This window comes from Pteropus alecto, unplaced genomic scaffold, assembly GCF_000325575.1.
Source record: "Pteropus alecto unplaced genomic scaffold, ASM32557v1 scaffold90, whole genome shotgun sequence".
Classification (NCBI taxonomy): Eukaryota; Metazoa; Chordata; class Mammalia; order Chiroptera; family Pteropodidae; genus Pteropus; species Pteropus alecto.
This window is the reverse complement of record NW_006429894.1, coordinates 13,767-27,880: the sequence shown is the minus strand read 5'-3', so window position 1 is coordinate 27,880 and position 14,114 is coordinate 13,767. Positions and strand designations below refer to the sequence as shown.

The following is a 14,114-nucleotide window of genomic DNA, read 5'->3' as shown; positions in this document are numbered from 1 at the left end:
GGCGCGTCCGTGGTTCCCCTGGTGCAGAGCAGGGCCAGGGGCAGATGGGAGAGCCTAAGCTCCTGCTGGCCCTGGCGTCTGGTCACTGGGGGCTTCTCCACCCACTTAGCTCACACAAGTCTCTGGGCAGGGAGGACAGAGGCCGTGCTGGCTGTCACGGAGCAAGGCGGGCTGGGAGCCCTGCGCCAGGAGGTCCCAGGGCCCCCAGGGCCCTGAGGGGCGGCCCCCCCAGGCCCAGCTCCAGACCGCAGAGCAGACAACAAAGCCGGGCAGGTGGAAAGTTCCCTCTGGCATTCTGCCCGGGCACCCTGGGCGCAGCTGTGCCAACCTGGGCGGGCGGGAGCCGGGGTCAGGGTCCAGGCAGCCACAGGGAGCTGGCGGGGGCTGCCAGGCCCTCCCCATCCATGCACAAAACCTGTTCTGCTCAGGGGGCCGACAGAGGGGAGGAGGAGCGGTAGGAAGCGCTTGTCGTCTGCCGGAAGTGGAGTGGCTCGGAGGCCGCGGCCCGGAGTCAGGCCCATGGTGCCAGCTCCTCCCGTGCAGAGCCCGTGGCCTCTGGGACGCTGACGGGGGGCTGGGGGCCGCTGCTGCTCCAGGTCCAGGCAGAAGGGAGCTTCGTCGAGTGCCGTAGGGGGTGGCTGGCCCCGTGTCTGCTCCCGTGGTCTCCGCCTTGTGACCTTGGGCAGAGCACGTCCCTCTCAAGGCCTCGCTTTGTGCATCTCGGACACGGGCCAAGGAAGGGCCGAGGACAAGCAGAGAGCTCTGTGTGCACCGGCATCTTCTCGCGGCCCAAAAGTGCGGGGTCCCTCGTGTGCGAAGGCCGCGCCGAGGGCCTCTCTCCCCCCCTCTGCCAGCCCCTCAGAAGAGCACTGCGTTTCCACGGCAACAGTCCCCGCCCCTGTCACGGAGACCTTTTGCAGAGTCTGGAGTTGGTTTCCAGAACGTTTACCCACAAACATTTTTGTGTTGCTGGTCAGTTCGGGGGGCTCTTTCAGAGCCAAGGAGACCTCTCGTGGCCTTGCCCGGTCACAGTCAGCCCAGGAGGGGCGAGGTGTCAGGCAGTGAGGTCAAGGTGAACCCAGGCATTGCTGGGAAAGCCACCCAAAGGGCACGTCCCACTGACCCAGAGTCAGCAGCCTGCAGACGTCACTGCCTATCCCGGGAACACTGTCCGTCTGGGCTGGCAGGAGCAGGCCCTCGAGATAAGGCAGGGCAGGGACCCAACCGCCGTGACTCACTGTCAGCCACCCCGAGGCCTGGCCTGATACCTTCCAGCCAGACGCACGAGTAAGCAGCAGGCCACCTGCTGCGCCGATCCCCGCCTCCCGGTCCCAGGAAGACTAGGTGCAGAGACTCCAAAACCCTCACGCGGAGGGAGGGGCGCACTGGGAACATGGGCACCAGGACACGCACAGACGGACACACGTGCCGCTTCCAGCCTCAGCCCGGCGCGTTCCCCTCCGCACCGGGTAGAAACTGGCCAGAGAGAAGAGGTCCAGCAGGCCGCCGCGGGCCCGGCTGTGCCCACCGTGTCCCTCCAATGCCCAGCCCAGCTGTCCATGAACTGTCGGGCCAACCCTTGTCCACATCTCTCCTTGTCTTGAGCAACAAGCACACAGTAACTGTGCGTCATCTGGAGACGGCCCCCCGGGAATGCGGGCTGCGCAGAGGCCTGAGGGTCCCCTTGGCAGAGCCTGCCCGCGGGCACCCCAAGGCACACCCTCGCTCGTCACCGCTGCTGCTGGCAGGGACCAGGCCTGACTGGCCGCCCTGCTGGATGTCCCCAGCAGCTGCCCACCTGGCGGCGATGGCAGGTCAGGTATGCAGGAGGAGCTGGCACGGCCTTCCCCACCTCCCTGCCTCGGAGCCACCAAGGGCTGGGCACGCGCCCTCCTGTGGGTCCTGACAGGACAAGCCGGGGGCCGGCTGTGGGTGTGGGGGGCCGTCTGCACCTGCTCAGGAGGAGTCCACACTCACAATTCGAGCCCTGCAGGTGCGGGCGATTTGCAACACACTGAGCCCGGGGGCCTGGCCTAGACCGAAACCAGCAGGTGTGGGCTGTGCCAGGCACTGGGGGAGCCCGTGAGAGCCCGGCCCCCTCGCCCTCAGAGGGTGTCTCCCCGGCCCTGGGGCGTGACGTCCCCGCCAGGCCGGGGGGCTGGGCTGTGGGGGGCTGGGCTCTGAGTCTGTTCTGCTCCCTTCTCGGGGACGCTTCCTGCACCTTCTACGGGTGCGGCCAGGGCTGCCCCCCCACCCCCCGCTGACGCACTCCCTGTCTCTTCCTCGCCCCACCTAGGGCAGCGACCAAGGTGGACACGGGCACCTCCCACCCACCCAGGAGAGCGAGAGGAGACAGTGCACCCATTTCTGGGTCCCCCGCATGGCCCGGGGACCCCAACAGTCCGAGTTGGGGGTTCCTGGGGGCCGTGATGGAGGAGGAGGGGGCACCAGGCTTCACCAGAGACCCGCCCTGTGCCTGGGACGCCACCTGGCCACCTGATTCGACATTCGGGCAGCCCTCCGAGGAGTGTCCTGCTGTCCCCACTCGGAGTTGGGCACTGAGACCACACAGTGGACGGGAGGGGTGGTCACGTGTGCGACACCACCTTCGTGCTGTCCGGACCACTCACGACTCAGGGGCGGGGAGCTTGGGGCTCAGAGGCCTGCAGGTAGACAGGTAGCCGCTGTCCCCTTGCCCTGCCCGGGAGGGCGACCCTCCGCCCTCTCCCACAGTCCCGTGTGCTGGGCTCTGGCCCGCAGCGTGGCTCAGGGTGTCAGGGCAGGAGGGCAGGAAGGATGTGGCCAGGCGCCTGCGGGCTGGGTGGTTTGGGTGCGAGGGCCTGAGGGCAGGGGCCAGTGGGCACCTAGCTCAGGGTAGGACCCCAGAGCCACCCCGTGGCGAGAGCTCACCTCATCTCCCAGGCGGCCGCCGCCGAAGCGGACGCCCTGGTGGCTTCCCCGCTTCCCCACTGTGACAAACTCCCTGGGACTCGGTGTTCCGCCCGCCCCGGGGCTGCAGGGCCGGGTCCCAGTCTCTCGCTGCCCCCTGCCACCCCCACTGCCTGGGGACGGGTCAGGGGACAGAGCAATGTGTGGGGACCCAGGCACCCTCGTGCCCAGGGTCACTTGGGGAGCAGCAGGCGGGAAGGATGGGGGCCCCTGCCTGGGTTTCCCAGGCCCTGCAGCCTCACCTCACTCCCCCACGCCCCTCCCGCAGCCCCCAACCCCCCACCTGCAGCTTCTCCCACCCCTGCCAGGCTCTCCAACTGCCGGGTCCTGATTTGGGGCCAGGTGCTCTTCTCTGCCTGGGCGACACCCAGGACACCCAGCGGGCCGGTCTTCCCGGAGCCGTCCTCTCCTGCGCCCCGGCCCCTTCCCGCCTCGAACTCTCGCCCTGCTTCTCACTGCCACGCTGGCTCCCCGACTCCCCCTGCCCAGACGCGGCTCCAGAAGGAGCCCCCACCACGACTTCTCTCCCAGGAGGCCTGACTCGCCCAAGACCAGCCGGCCGCCCGCACACACCTGCTCCGCCTCATGGAGCTGGCTTTGCATCTGCTGACCGCCCCACGCCGGGACCTGTGTGTGTGTGCACATGTGCACGTGTGCGTGTGTGCGTGTTCTGTCTCCTCCGGGAGCAGGACCAGAACCCACATTTCTAGCGAAGGCGCAACGGGCACGTCGGCACAGCGGCGGATGTGGGGCCTCGATGGCCGTGAGCTGTCTGTGCTGCTCGCCGTGACACCTTTGCACGCTGACCACGTGTCTGCACGCAGCAGGCGGCGTCTTAGACGGGTACCCCCGTGACCAAGCGGCATTTATGTCAGGTTTGTCTAACACCTGAAAATCAATCATTGTCAGACATAGTATCAACAGAATAAAGGCGAAAACCACACGATCGTCTCAGTAGACATAGAAAAAGCACTTGACGAAATACACCGTAAACCACGGTGACAGAACGAGCTCTACGTACGAGGGACGGAAGGGACTCCTTGGCTTTACAAAGAGCGTCTGTGCGTCTGTGCGTCTGTGCGTCTGTGCACGTCCACACCAAGCGTCACGTCGCGTGGCGACCGCGCCTCCCCCGCTCCGGTGACGCCTGCCTCGCTGGGCCTCTACTTCTGAGTGTGTAAGTGAGGCTGATAATAGTACGGGGTGACGAGTGTGTAAACGAAGCTACTAGTAGTATGAGTGTGTAAACGAGGCTGGTAACAGGATGGGAGTGAGCGAGTCACTGCAGCCACCAGCTGGTCCTCGAGTGGCGCTTACTTGGCCCTGGCTGAAGGCCTCGCGAATGCCGCGGGTGAGCCCCGTCCATCGTCACGACGAGCCTGTTGTCACCCCACAGCACAGAGCAGAAACCGAGGCCCAGGGGGGCCGAGCACTGGGCCGAAGCCACACGCAGCCGCTCGCTCGGGGCGTCCAGCAGGTCGGCCTGGTGCGGCCAGGCGCAGGCGTGTGGCGTCGCGGGCTGGACGTTAGCCCCGTGTTCTCGGGCGGCGCCTGCACCGCTCCTGCGGGCCGCCTCGGGGAAAGTCCCAGGCAGCCTGGGGATTCCAGGATCCCACAGGGACGTCCGGGAGGGTGAGTCACGCTTCCCGCTCAGCGCCCGTGGGAATGAGGGGCCTCCTCGAGCTCGGCCCGGAGTGGGGGCCTTGCTGCAGCAGAAGTGGGGACAGGGGACTTGTGTGGGGACCCAGGAGGGTGGAGCGAAGCGGTGGGCATATCCGCCACCCTCGGTGTCGCCCGGTGCCCTGAGCTGGGGCCGGGCCTGGGCAGCTGGGACCGGTTAGGACACGAGCCAAGGCGGCCGTGACTCCTCACTGAGCTCTGCTTCCACCTAGTGGCCTCTGACGTGCCAGCTGCCCCCACAGCACCCAGGAAGCCAGGTGCCCTCTGAGCCCCCACCCTGTGCGAGGCACAGCCTGCAGTGGGACCGAGCTCGTCCGTGAGTGCAAGGGGCCAGAGCTGACATGTTGCTGTCCCTCTCCGAGCCTGGGGGAGTCACGTGGAGGTTACATCAAGAGCTTAGCACGGGGCCGGCACCTGCTGGGTGCTCGGTGAATGCCGGGTGGTGTGGGTGGTGATGGCGCCACCCGAACAGCCCGGTGCCAGGCAGGAGGTGGTGCGTCTCGGCGACGCGTCCGGGGCTCAGCTCCGTGGTGGGGTGAGGGACCCAGTTCCCAGGACGGCCCGCGTGATGCTCGGGAGGGAGGGTGTCTGGGGGCCCTTGCACCCCCTGGGGTCTTGTCTCCACTCCGTCCCCGAGGGCGGGGGACGTGGGGGCTTGAGTCCTGGCCTCGCCTCCGCCGTGAGGCCCGGCGTGGTGGGGGCTGACCTGACCTCTGGAGGGACCTCTGCAGCTTCCCCGCGACACTCTGGACCCCAGACGAGCCCAGCCCTCTAGCCACTGGGGCCTCCTGTCCCCGCAAAGGGAAGAAACAAAAAGAAGCCAGAAGGGTGAGACTTTGGGGGGCCCTGGCACCCGCTTCCCTGCTGCGCTCTCCTCCCTCTGTTTTCGGGGACCCCGACTCTGCACGGCGGGCAGGCCCCTCCAGGTAGGACGTGGCCGTGGGCTCGGGGTCGTCCGGGAGAGTCGCCTGTGTGCGCTGAGCGTCCGGAGCACGGCAGGTGCTGGGGACGTTCCCGTCCTGCAGACGGCGCCGTCCTGTGCCTGGGCCGTGTCTGGGGCGGCGGCCGCCCGCTGAGGGGCATCTGTGTGGGCAGAAGGCCGGCAGGTGGACGCGGGCCTGCTGAGTTAAAGAACCAGGCCCGGCCTCACTCTGCGGCCTCGGGTCTCTGGTCCACGAAATGACATTGGCACTCGGCCCACAGGCTGCGGTGAGGCGCGGGGAGGCACGCTGGGGGAGGGCCTACCCGGTGCTCGGCGAGTGGCCAGCTTGCTGCTGTCTCCCCGAGTGGGCCCTGCCCTGGATCTGCCTCCCGAGGTGGGGTCCTCAGTGCCAGTCTGCCCCTACTCACCAGGGACCCTGGGAGAGCCACGTTCCCGCTGGCTCAGTGGCTGGAACAGAGGCCTCTGAGGGCCTGCTGCTGCCCCATGGGGCCTGGGAAGGCGTGCCCTAGAGGGCAGTACAAACCGCTCTGTGTCCAGTAGAGGGCCCTGCCCAGCCCACGGCCAGCAGGGTGGGAGGAAGTGGCTCGAGGCCACGGGAGCAGCTGGCAGTGCCAGACGCCTGACTGGGTGGACGGAGCAGCCGGCCGCCTCTCCCGTCCGCCCGGCACCGCTGCCCGGCCCTCACCTGCCGTCCGTGGGCCAGCTGCGTCCCGCTCGTCCGGCCATGCGGGGGCTGTGGCCACTGGCTGTTGCTCTCGCCGTGGTGTCGGCTGCAGGGCTGAGCAGCGTCTGCGGGGGTGTCCCCCTTCTCCCCAGCAGGCACAGAGCTGGGGTCCCCGAGCAGCAGAGCCGAGCCAAGAGGGGCGCCGAGGACGAGGAGGCCCCGGGGCTGCAGCAGTACGTGCCCGAGGACTTCCCCCGGCCCCTGCGCCCCGCCGAGCCCTCGGCCGCCGGCCCTGCCCCAGGCGAGGACAGACGTGCCCAGGGCGGCGGGCCAGAGCCGCGGGGCAACCTGACCAGGGCCCCGGGGCAGAGGCTGCAGGTCCGGAACCCGCTGTACCCCGTGACCGAGGACTCCTCCAGGGCCTACGCCATCATGCTGCTGGCCCTGGGGGTGTTCGCCGTGGGCGTCGTGGGCAACCTGGCCGTCATGTGCGTCGTGTGGCACAGCTACCGCCTGAAGAGCGCCTGGAACTCCATCCTGGCCAGCCTGGCGCTCTGGGACTTCCTGGTCCTCTTCTTCTGCCTGCCCGTGGTCATCTTCAATGAGATCACCAAGCAGAGGCTGCTGGGGGACATCTCGTGCCGGGCCGTGCCCTTCGTGGAGGTGAGCGTGGGGCGGGAGCGCCGGCGTGCGGGCCCCCAGCACCCAGAGCTGTCCTGCTTCCCCTCCAACCTGGGCGGGGAGGCCCGCGTGGTCTTGGGTCCAGGCGGCACTTGGCGGAGGCGGGCGGGGCGCAGGCAGGGACACAGGGCCCTGGGTCCGGTGTCCTCCCTCCTGGAGGGGCAGCTCCGGGCAGGCTCGCCCCCTCTCCATGCTCCGGCTGCCGCTGCCTTAGCCCCCTCCCTCTGGCCGGCCCGGAAGCCGCTGTCCTGTGTCCGCTCCTTCGCCCTGCGCCCACTGCTGCCGCCTGCACCCGCAGCTCCCGGCCCTGTCCTCCACGTCCTGCCTCCCGAAGTGGTGTCTGCAGGGAGACCCCAGACCCCCAACCCTACAGACCCCCAATCAGTCAGCGTCCACCCCCCGTGAACGCAACGTGGGAAGGAAGGGCCCTTTCTCATGGCCACTGTCACCGTCGCTGCCCCGCCCCCGGCACCTCCGGAGTGTCCTTCGAAAGGGCGGACGTGGCCCGATGCTGGCGCGGGGGAGGGGGCTCTAGTGCCAGTGCTGTCACTGCCACCCTGGTGTCACCGGGCCGGTCACAGCTCCTCTTCAAGGTCCCTATCCCCCTAACCAGGACAGTGGCCAGATGGCCCTTGCCACTGGTCTGCTCTACAATCCTAAAACGTCCCACTACTCTGACCTCTGGGGACACCCAGGCTCAGACGAGGTCGTGGGCCAGTGGACGTGTGGACCACAGACTCCAGGACGCTGCCGAACACACACAGCTGTGCCCGTTTGCGTGACACCCAGCAGGGCGGCCAGGTCTGCACAGGACCAGCCAAGCAAGCGGCTCTGGGGGGGTCATGAGAGCTGGGCTGGCCGAGGCCTCCCCACGAAGGCCGAGGATGAAGGCGCCAGGTGACACTCGACCTGCAGGCGGACGAGGGTCGGATCGGGCATAGGGACGCAGGTGCTGTGCCCAGCTCCGTCCCCAGTCACTGCATTAGCGACGATTTCCTGTTCGGAGGGCGTCAGAGGCTCAGCAGCTGGCACGGCCCTTTCCCGTCCTCCCCGACCCAGGGAGACCGCCCTCCTCCCCACTGTGGCCCCAAAGCCTCAAACCTGAGAGGAGACCCTGCAGCTGCCGGCGGCTTTGACTCAGCGTCACCCGCGCTCAGCGCCCAGGTGGGCGATGACAGGTGGGACGCAGGACTTTGGAAAGGAGCAGACCGGACGAGGGACCGGGCTGTGCCCTCACGAGCTGAGTGGCCTCATACGTTACTTATCCCGCCCAAACCTCAACTTCTTCATCTGTAAATTGGGGAAGATCATAAGAATTTAAATAATCATAGCTCTCTGGATGAATTCTGGAAGGATTCAGTGGTGCTTAGAATAATGTGCTTAGAATGAAAACATTTCAGTAGTGGTGGTTTTACTGGGGAGTGGTCCGCGGAGGTGGGGAGGGGCAGACACGTGGCCCCGTTTGTGTGTGGCCCTGCCTGCCTGTGGGTCTGGGCACGGCCAGTGGGCACGGCCAGGACGTGGGCTCTGGCCCGAACCCTCCTTCCGGAAGACAGAGGCCATCCGAGAGCTGGCAGGGCGCCCCCGTAGGCTGGGTGACCGGCGGAAGTCAGGGGACAAAGACAGGGCCCTGACCTTTCGAGGGCCCCAGGAACAGCGCCCGAGGCGTTCGGGGGAGGCGGGGCGAGGAGCAGAGCGGGCGTTTCTTTCCGAACCCGAGGCGGCTCCCGCAGGGGGTCGGGGCCAGTTCACAGGGGACACCCGGCGGCAGTGCGAACACCGCGGGACTGTGTCCCCCAGCCGGAGCGGGGGTCTGAGCACAGCCCCATGTGGCCAAGCACCGTGGGGCAGCGAGGACGCCCCCCTCCGGCCTCTCTCAGGCACTACCCCCGCCTGGCTCGCAGGGCGGGTCTCCCGGGCCCAGTGGGCAGCACGCGGGGTGGGCATAGGCCGCATCCCCATGCGGCCAGGCCCAGCTTCTTAAGGAGGATGAGCACACGTGTGTGCGAGCATGTGTGAGTGACAGGCTGCGTGCGTGTCAGTGTGCGTGTGTGCGTGTCAGTGCATGTGCATGTCAGTGTGCCAGTACGTCTCCCAGGCCCAGTGGGCAGCACGCGGGGTGGGCATAGGCCACATCCCCATGCGGCCAGGCCCAGCTTCTTAAGGAGGATGAGCACGTGTGCGTGTGAGCGTGTGTGAGTGACAGGCTGCGTGCGTGTCAGTGTGCGTGTGTGTGTGTCAGTGCATGTGCCAGTACGCGTTAGTATGTGTGTCAGTATGTGCGTGTGTGTCTGTATGTCCGTGCATGGGCATGTGCGTATGTCAGTGCGTGTGCGTCAGTCCACGTGTGTGCATGTCAGTGCATGCCAGTGTGTGTCGGCACATGTGTCAGTGATTGTGTTGGTGCATGTATCGGCATGTGCACATGCCTGTCATCGTGTGTGTCCGTGTGTCTGCGCATGTGCACATCGGTGCATGTGTGTTCATGCATGTGTGCACATGTTGGTGCGTGTGCACATGTGTCTGTGCATGTGTGTCGGTGTGCACGTCAGTGCATGCGTGTCAGTGCCTGTGTGTCAGTGCGTGTGCATGTAAGTGTGTGTTGGCGCAGTGCATGTGCACGCGTGTCGGTGTGTGTTGGCACATGCATGTCAGTGCGTGTGCGTCAGTCCACGTGTGTGCATGTCAGTGCATGCCAGTGTGTGTCGGTACATGTGTCAGTGATTGTGTTAGTGCATGTATTGGCATGTGCACGTGCCTGTCATTGTGTGTATCCGTGTGTCTGTGCATGTGTGCACCAGTGCATGTGTGTTCATGTATGCACACACATGTTGGTGTGTGTGCACATGTGTCTGTGCATGCGTGTGTCGGTGTGCACATCAGTGCATGTGTGTCAGTGTGTGTGTCAGTGAGTGTGCATGTCAGCATGTGTCGGTATGTGTGTTAATGCATGTATCAGTGTGTGCGCAAGCATGTCATTGTGTGTCAGTGAGTTCGTCCATGTTTGTGCATGCGTGTCAGTGCCTGTGTGTGTCAGTGCGTGTGCATGTAAGTGTGTGTTAGTGCTTGTGTGTCAGTGCGTGTGCACGCGTGTCGGTGCGTCAGCTCGTTCCTGAGACTGGGCACTCGATGTGTGTGTCGGGGCAGGAACGGGGGGACCCGCAAAGACCAGAACTTCTAAGTCTGTCTTGACTCCGCCTTAGAGCTGGTTTCCATCTCGGGGAGCCGGAGGGTCCCTGGGGCCCACGCTCGTCCCCCAGAAAGAGTCATGCCGCCCCTGAGCGGGCCTCCACGCTGCCACCCCAGGGCACGCATCCTGCCGAGCGCGGTCTCGTCTGCAGGTGGACGGGAGGGCGCAGGGCGTCTGGCGGGTGCGGACGCGGTCCCCGCCTCGCGGAGCCAGGAGCCGGCGTCGTCGGCCCTGGTCTGACCATGGCCCCCCTCTTTCCCCGCGTCTGTGCGCAGGTCTCCTCCCTGGGGGTCACCACCTTCAGCCTCTGCGCCCTGGGCATCGACCGCTTCCACGCGGCCACGAGCACGCGGCCCAGGGCGCAGCCCGTGGAGCGCTGCCAGTCCATCCTGGCCAAGCTGGCCGTCATCTGGGTGGGCTCCCTGGCGCTGGCCGTGCCCGAGCTCCTGCTGTGGCAGCTGGCACGGGAGCCCGCCTCCTCCGCCGGCCCCGCGGACCTGTGCGTCATGAAGCCCTCGGCCAGCCTGCCCGAGTCCCTGTACTCACTGGTGCTGACCTACCAGAACGCGCGCATGTGGTGGTTCTTCGGCTGCTACTTCTGCCTGCCCGTCCTCTTCACCGTCACCTGCCAGCTGGTGACGTGGCGCGTGCGGGGCCCCCCGGGCCGGAAGCCGGAGTGCCGGGCGGGCACGCACGAGCAGTGTGAGAGCCAACTGAGCAGCACCGTGGTGGGGCTGACCGTGGTCTACGCCCTCTGCACGCTCCCCGAGAACGTCTGCAACGTCGTGCTGGCCTACCTCTCCGCCGAGCTGACCCGCCAGACCCTGGACCTCCTGGGCCTCGTCACCCAGTTCTCCACCTTCTTCAAGGGGGCCGCCACCCCCGTGCTGCTGCTCTGTGTCTGCAGGCCGTTGGGCCAGGCCTTCCTGGACTGCTGCTGCTGCTGCTGTGACGAGTGCGGCCAGGCCTCGGGGGCCTCGGCCACCGCCGCCTCGGACGGCAAGCTCAAGACGGAGATGTCCTCCTCCATCTACTTCCACAAGCCCAGGGAGTCGCCCCCGCTCCTGCCCCTGGGCACGCCTTGCTAGGCCAGGCCCCGGAGGGAGACCTGGGAGACAGGCAAGCTGGGTGGCGAGGGTGCCACCCCAGGCCGCTGGTCTTCTGTCCCCATGGGTCTGGCTCTGTGTCCGTCTTTGGTCTAAGGTGGACCAGGGTCCTCTCATCGAGGTCCAGGCCTGTCCGAGCCCCTCCCCAAGCAAGGCCTCCCTGTCCCTCTGCGCTCCCTGCCCGCCCCCCCCCGCCGGCCTCTCCCTGGGAGGTGGCGATGCTTCTAGGTCCTTAGAACTGCCCAGAAACCGCCCCTCCAGCCAGAAACCAGAACTCCAGCTGGGGGCCTGGCCGTTGCACCCCGCGAAAGCGCCGTCTCCCTGCGCCCCGCCGTCCTGGAATGGGGCCCTGGGAGCCAGCCCGACCTGGCTCCTGTCTGGCCTGGGCCCGTCCAGCCTGGGAGCCGCCTCCCCACTCCTGCTCAGAGGAGCCCTGGGTGCCCTGGATGGTCCTGCGCCCTCCCTTGTTAGACGCTCCCCCATAGAAGAACTTCCTTGGGAAACAATAAACCATGTAGAACTAACCCTGTGCCACATCCTGGCGGCGCCGCACGCACCTGGGCCTTCTGCGGCAGGCGCTGCCCGGGGCGGGCTCCATCCTGGCCTGTGGCCGAGCCCTGTGGCTCGGAGGGATGCAGAGCGCTCAGGCCCCCTCCTGGCCCGAGCCCAGCGCCCCTGGGAAGTCGGGGGCTGCAGCTCTGCATCCTCTGGAACCTCCCCCGGCCCTGGTGCGCTCTCCACAAAGCCCTTTTGGAGGACAGCGGCCCCCCTCCAGGACCCCGGGGCTCGGCGCCCCTCGCTCTGAAGGCCTCTTGTTCGGTTATTTAGGACTGTTTTGCGTGGAGATGACCCAGCTGCCTGTCCCCTCTGCCTGTCCCCACCTGCCCCCGGCCCTTCCCGCAGCCCGAGCTCCATCCTATGCCCCAGCAGCCACTCCCACAGTCTGCCCTGGCTGTTTGGGCCTGGAGGACTGGCACGAAGTCCACTAGAGGGATGCCCAGCCCGGGCCACGAAGCAGGCCCACGCCGTAAGCCCAGGCTTCTCAAGCGCCCAGCCTGGTCGGCAGCGCACCTCTGGGTCCCCATGTGCACGGGGCCTCGGAGGACCCCTAGGGGCTGGGGGGAAAGCCCAGGGGCGCGGTTCCCCTCTCTGCACCCCTCCCACACCTCGTGGCCGCAGCCCTCCCGGTGCCCAAGCCTCCTCCCCTCGCTCCCGGATCTTAACAGCCTTGTTCTAAATCCCTGGCACCCACTCCCAGGCCGGGGACACCAAGGAGGAGGGAGGGGGTTGCTAGGTGACGGCTGCGTGCTCTGCACGCTCTGTGCTGGGAAAGGACACCCGCCCCCTGCTCGGCGGACCTGTTGCCACAGTGACTGAAGGCCCCGCTTTGTCTGCAGAAACTTAAGGCGTGGGGGCTGGGTGGACGGGGGGCCTCAGGCCAGTCCTGGATGCACCAGCAGCTCCCGAAGGGATGCGGAAAGGGGGACCGGGGTGCGCGGAGGTGAAGTCTGGGAGCTGGAGGGCTGAGCACCGGGCAGGGGGACCCATCGCCATCCCGTTGGGGCTCCTTCCACGAAGGGCGCCCTCTGCCTCGCCCTCCTGCTGGCCGGTGGCTCGGGCTGAGGGGCGGTGGGGCTCCGAGGCCCTGCCCCCACCGCCACCCCCGGCCTGCCGGCATGAAAGCCCCGCAGAACTGGTCAGCTGGCCAGCCAGGCTTGGGAAAGAGCCACTGTCCCTGCAGCCTGGGCCAGCTAGGGGAACAATGTGGCATTTGTCGCTTGGGGGTCCCGGGCTGGGGATGGGGGTGGGGCGGCCGGGCGGCGGACTCGAGCTGGGAGCTGACACTCGGCTTCCTTCAGGGTCGACTTCAGCTCTCAGACCCGGAGGCCAGGTGGCGGGGCACCCACGGAGCCCCTCGGCTCACGGGGCGGGGGGTTAGCGGTGACCACCGCCTCACGCGGTCGGGCCGGACACAGTCACGGCTTTGCCGCTTGTCTGTGGGAATGTCCTCCCTCCGAGGACAAGTCACTGAACAAGACAAGACGCACAAAGCACGGGGCGATGGCTGGCACCTCCCCTTCCTTCCTTCCTGTGTGGGGGTTCAGCTCCCTGAGGCCGGAGCGGCCCGGCCAGGGTTTTCTTCCCTCGTCCAGGTTTGGGCGAGTCACGGGCCCCAAGCGCAATGATTGCCACAGACGCAGCGTGTCCCCTGTTTGACTGTGACAGATAAGTCCCTGCCATCGTCTTAGCCATCTGCTGCGTGCAGGCCCCGGGGCGAGGTGTTGGCCGGCTGGTCACCAGCTCAGCTTGCTTCGCCCTAGCCGGAGGATGCGGGAGGGAGAGAGGCAGGTGGGCCCTGAACCGGCCCTGCCCTGCTCCCCAGGGGTCGCCTGTAGCCGGGAGGGGGCAGAGGACAGCCTGGGCCCAGCTCCGACCTCCTCGCCAGGTGGCACATTTTTAAGAAGGCACCCTCAAATCATTGAGCTCCGTTTACCACGCGGCACCCACGATTCTCCCCAAACTCCTCTGGCAATAGGAACATGCCCCTGGCAGACCGTCTGTCAGCCCCGGTGACGGGCAGACGCCTCCAGGAGGCCCTGGCCACCAGGACGTGGGGCGAAGCTCAGAGCTCAGAGCCCGGAGCCCGGCTCTGGAGGGGACCGGAAGGATGGAGCCTTCTGCGGGAGAAGCCTGCTCCATTTCCAGGGTGAACGGTGGCTGCGGGGGGGGCGAGGCTTCCTGTAAAACTGGGTCAAGATGGCCCCAGCTTGGGTGAGCAGGGTGGGCAGCGGGGGCAGCAGCTCTGAAGGTTGGGTGGGTGGGGAGCGGGCTGGACCCGGATGGAGGAGTGAGGCCACGGCCCCTCCTGGGACACCGGCAGCATCTCAGGACAGAGCAGCA

At 67.0% G+C, this 14,114-nt stretch overlaps 1 protein-coding gene across 1 annotated transcript; it reads left to right on the top strand.

Moving 5' to 3' along the window:
• Positions 1–4,624: 4,624 nt before the first annotated feature.
• On the top strand, positions 4,625–11,290 carry GPR37L1 (G protein-coupled receptor 37 like 1). Its single transcript, XM_006904420.3, has 2 exons — positions 4,625–6,899; positions 10,383–11,290. Exons 1-2 carry the CDS (start codon positions 6,297–6,299, stop codon positions 11,193–11,195), a joined length of 1,416 nt encoding a protein of 471 aa, XP_006904482.1. The 5' UTR covers positions 4,625–6,296; the 3' UTR covers positions 11,196–11,290.
• Positions 11,291–14,114: the final 2,824 nt, after the last annotated feature.

Coding starts and splice junctions, on each gene's coding strand:
- GPR37L1 (XM_006904420.3), top strand. CDS start 6,297: ATGCGGGGGCTGTGGCCACTGGCTGTTGCTCTCGCCGTGGTGTCGGCT. Junction 6,900..10,382: donor GGGCCGTGCCCTTCGTGGAG/GTGAGCGTGGGG, acceptor GTCTGTGCGCAG/GTCTCCTCCCTGGGGGTCAC.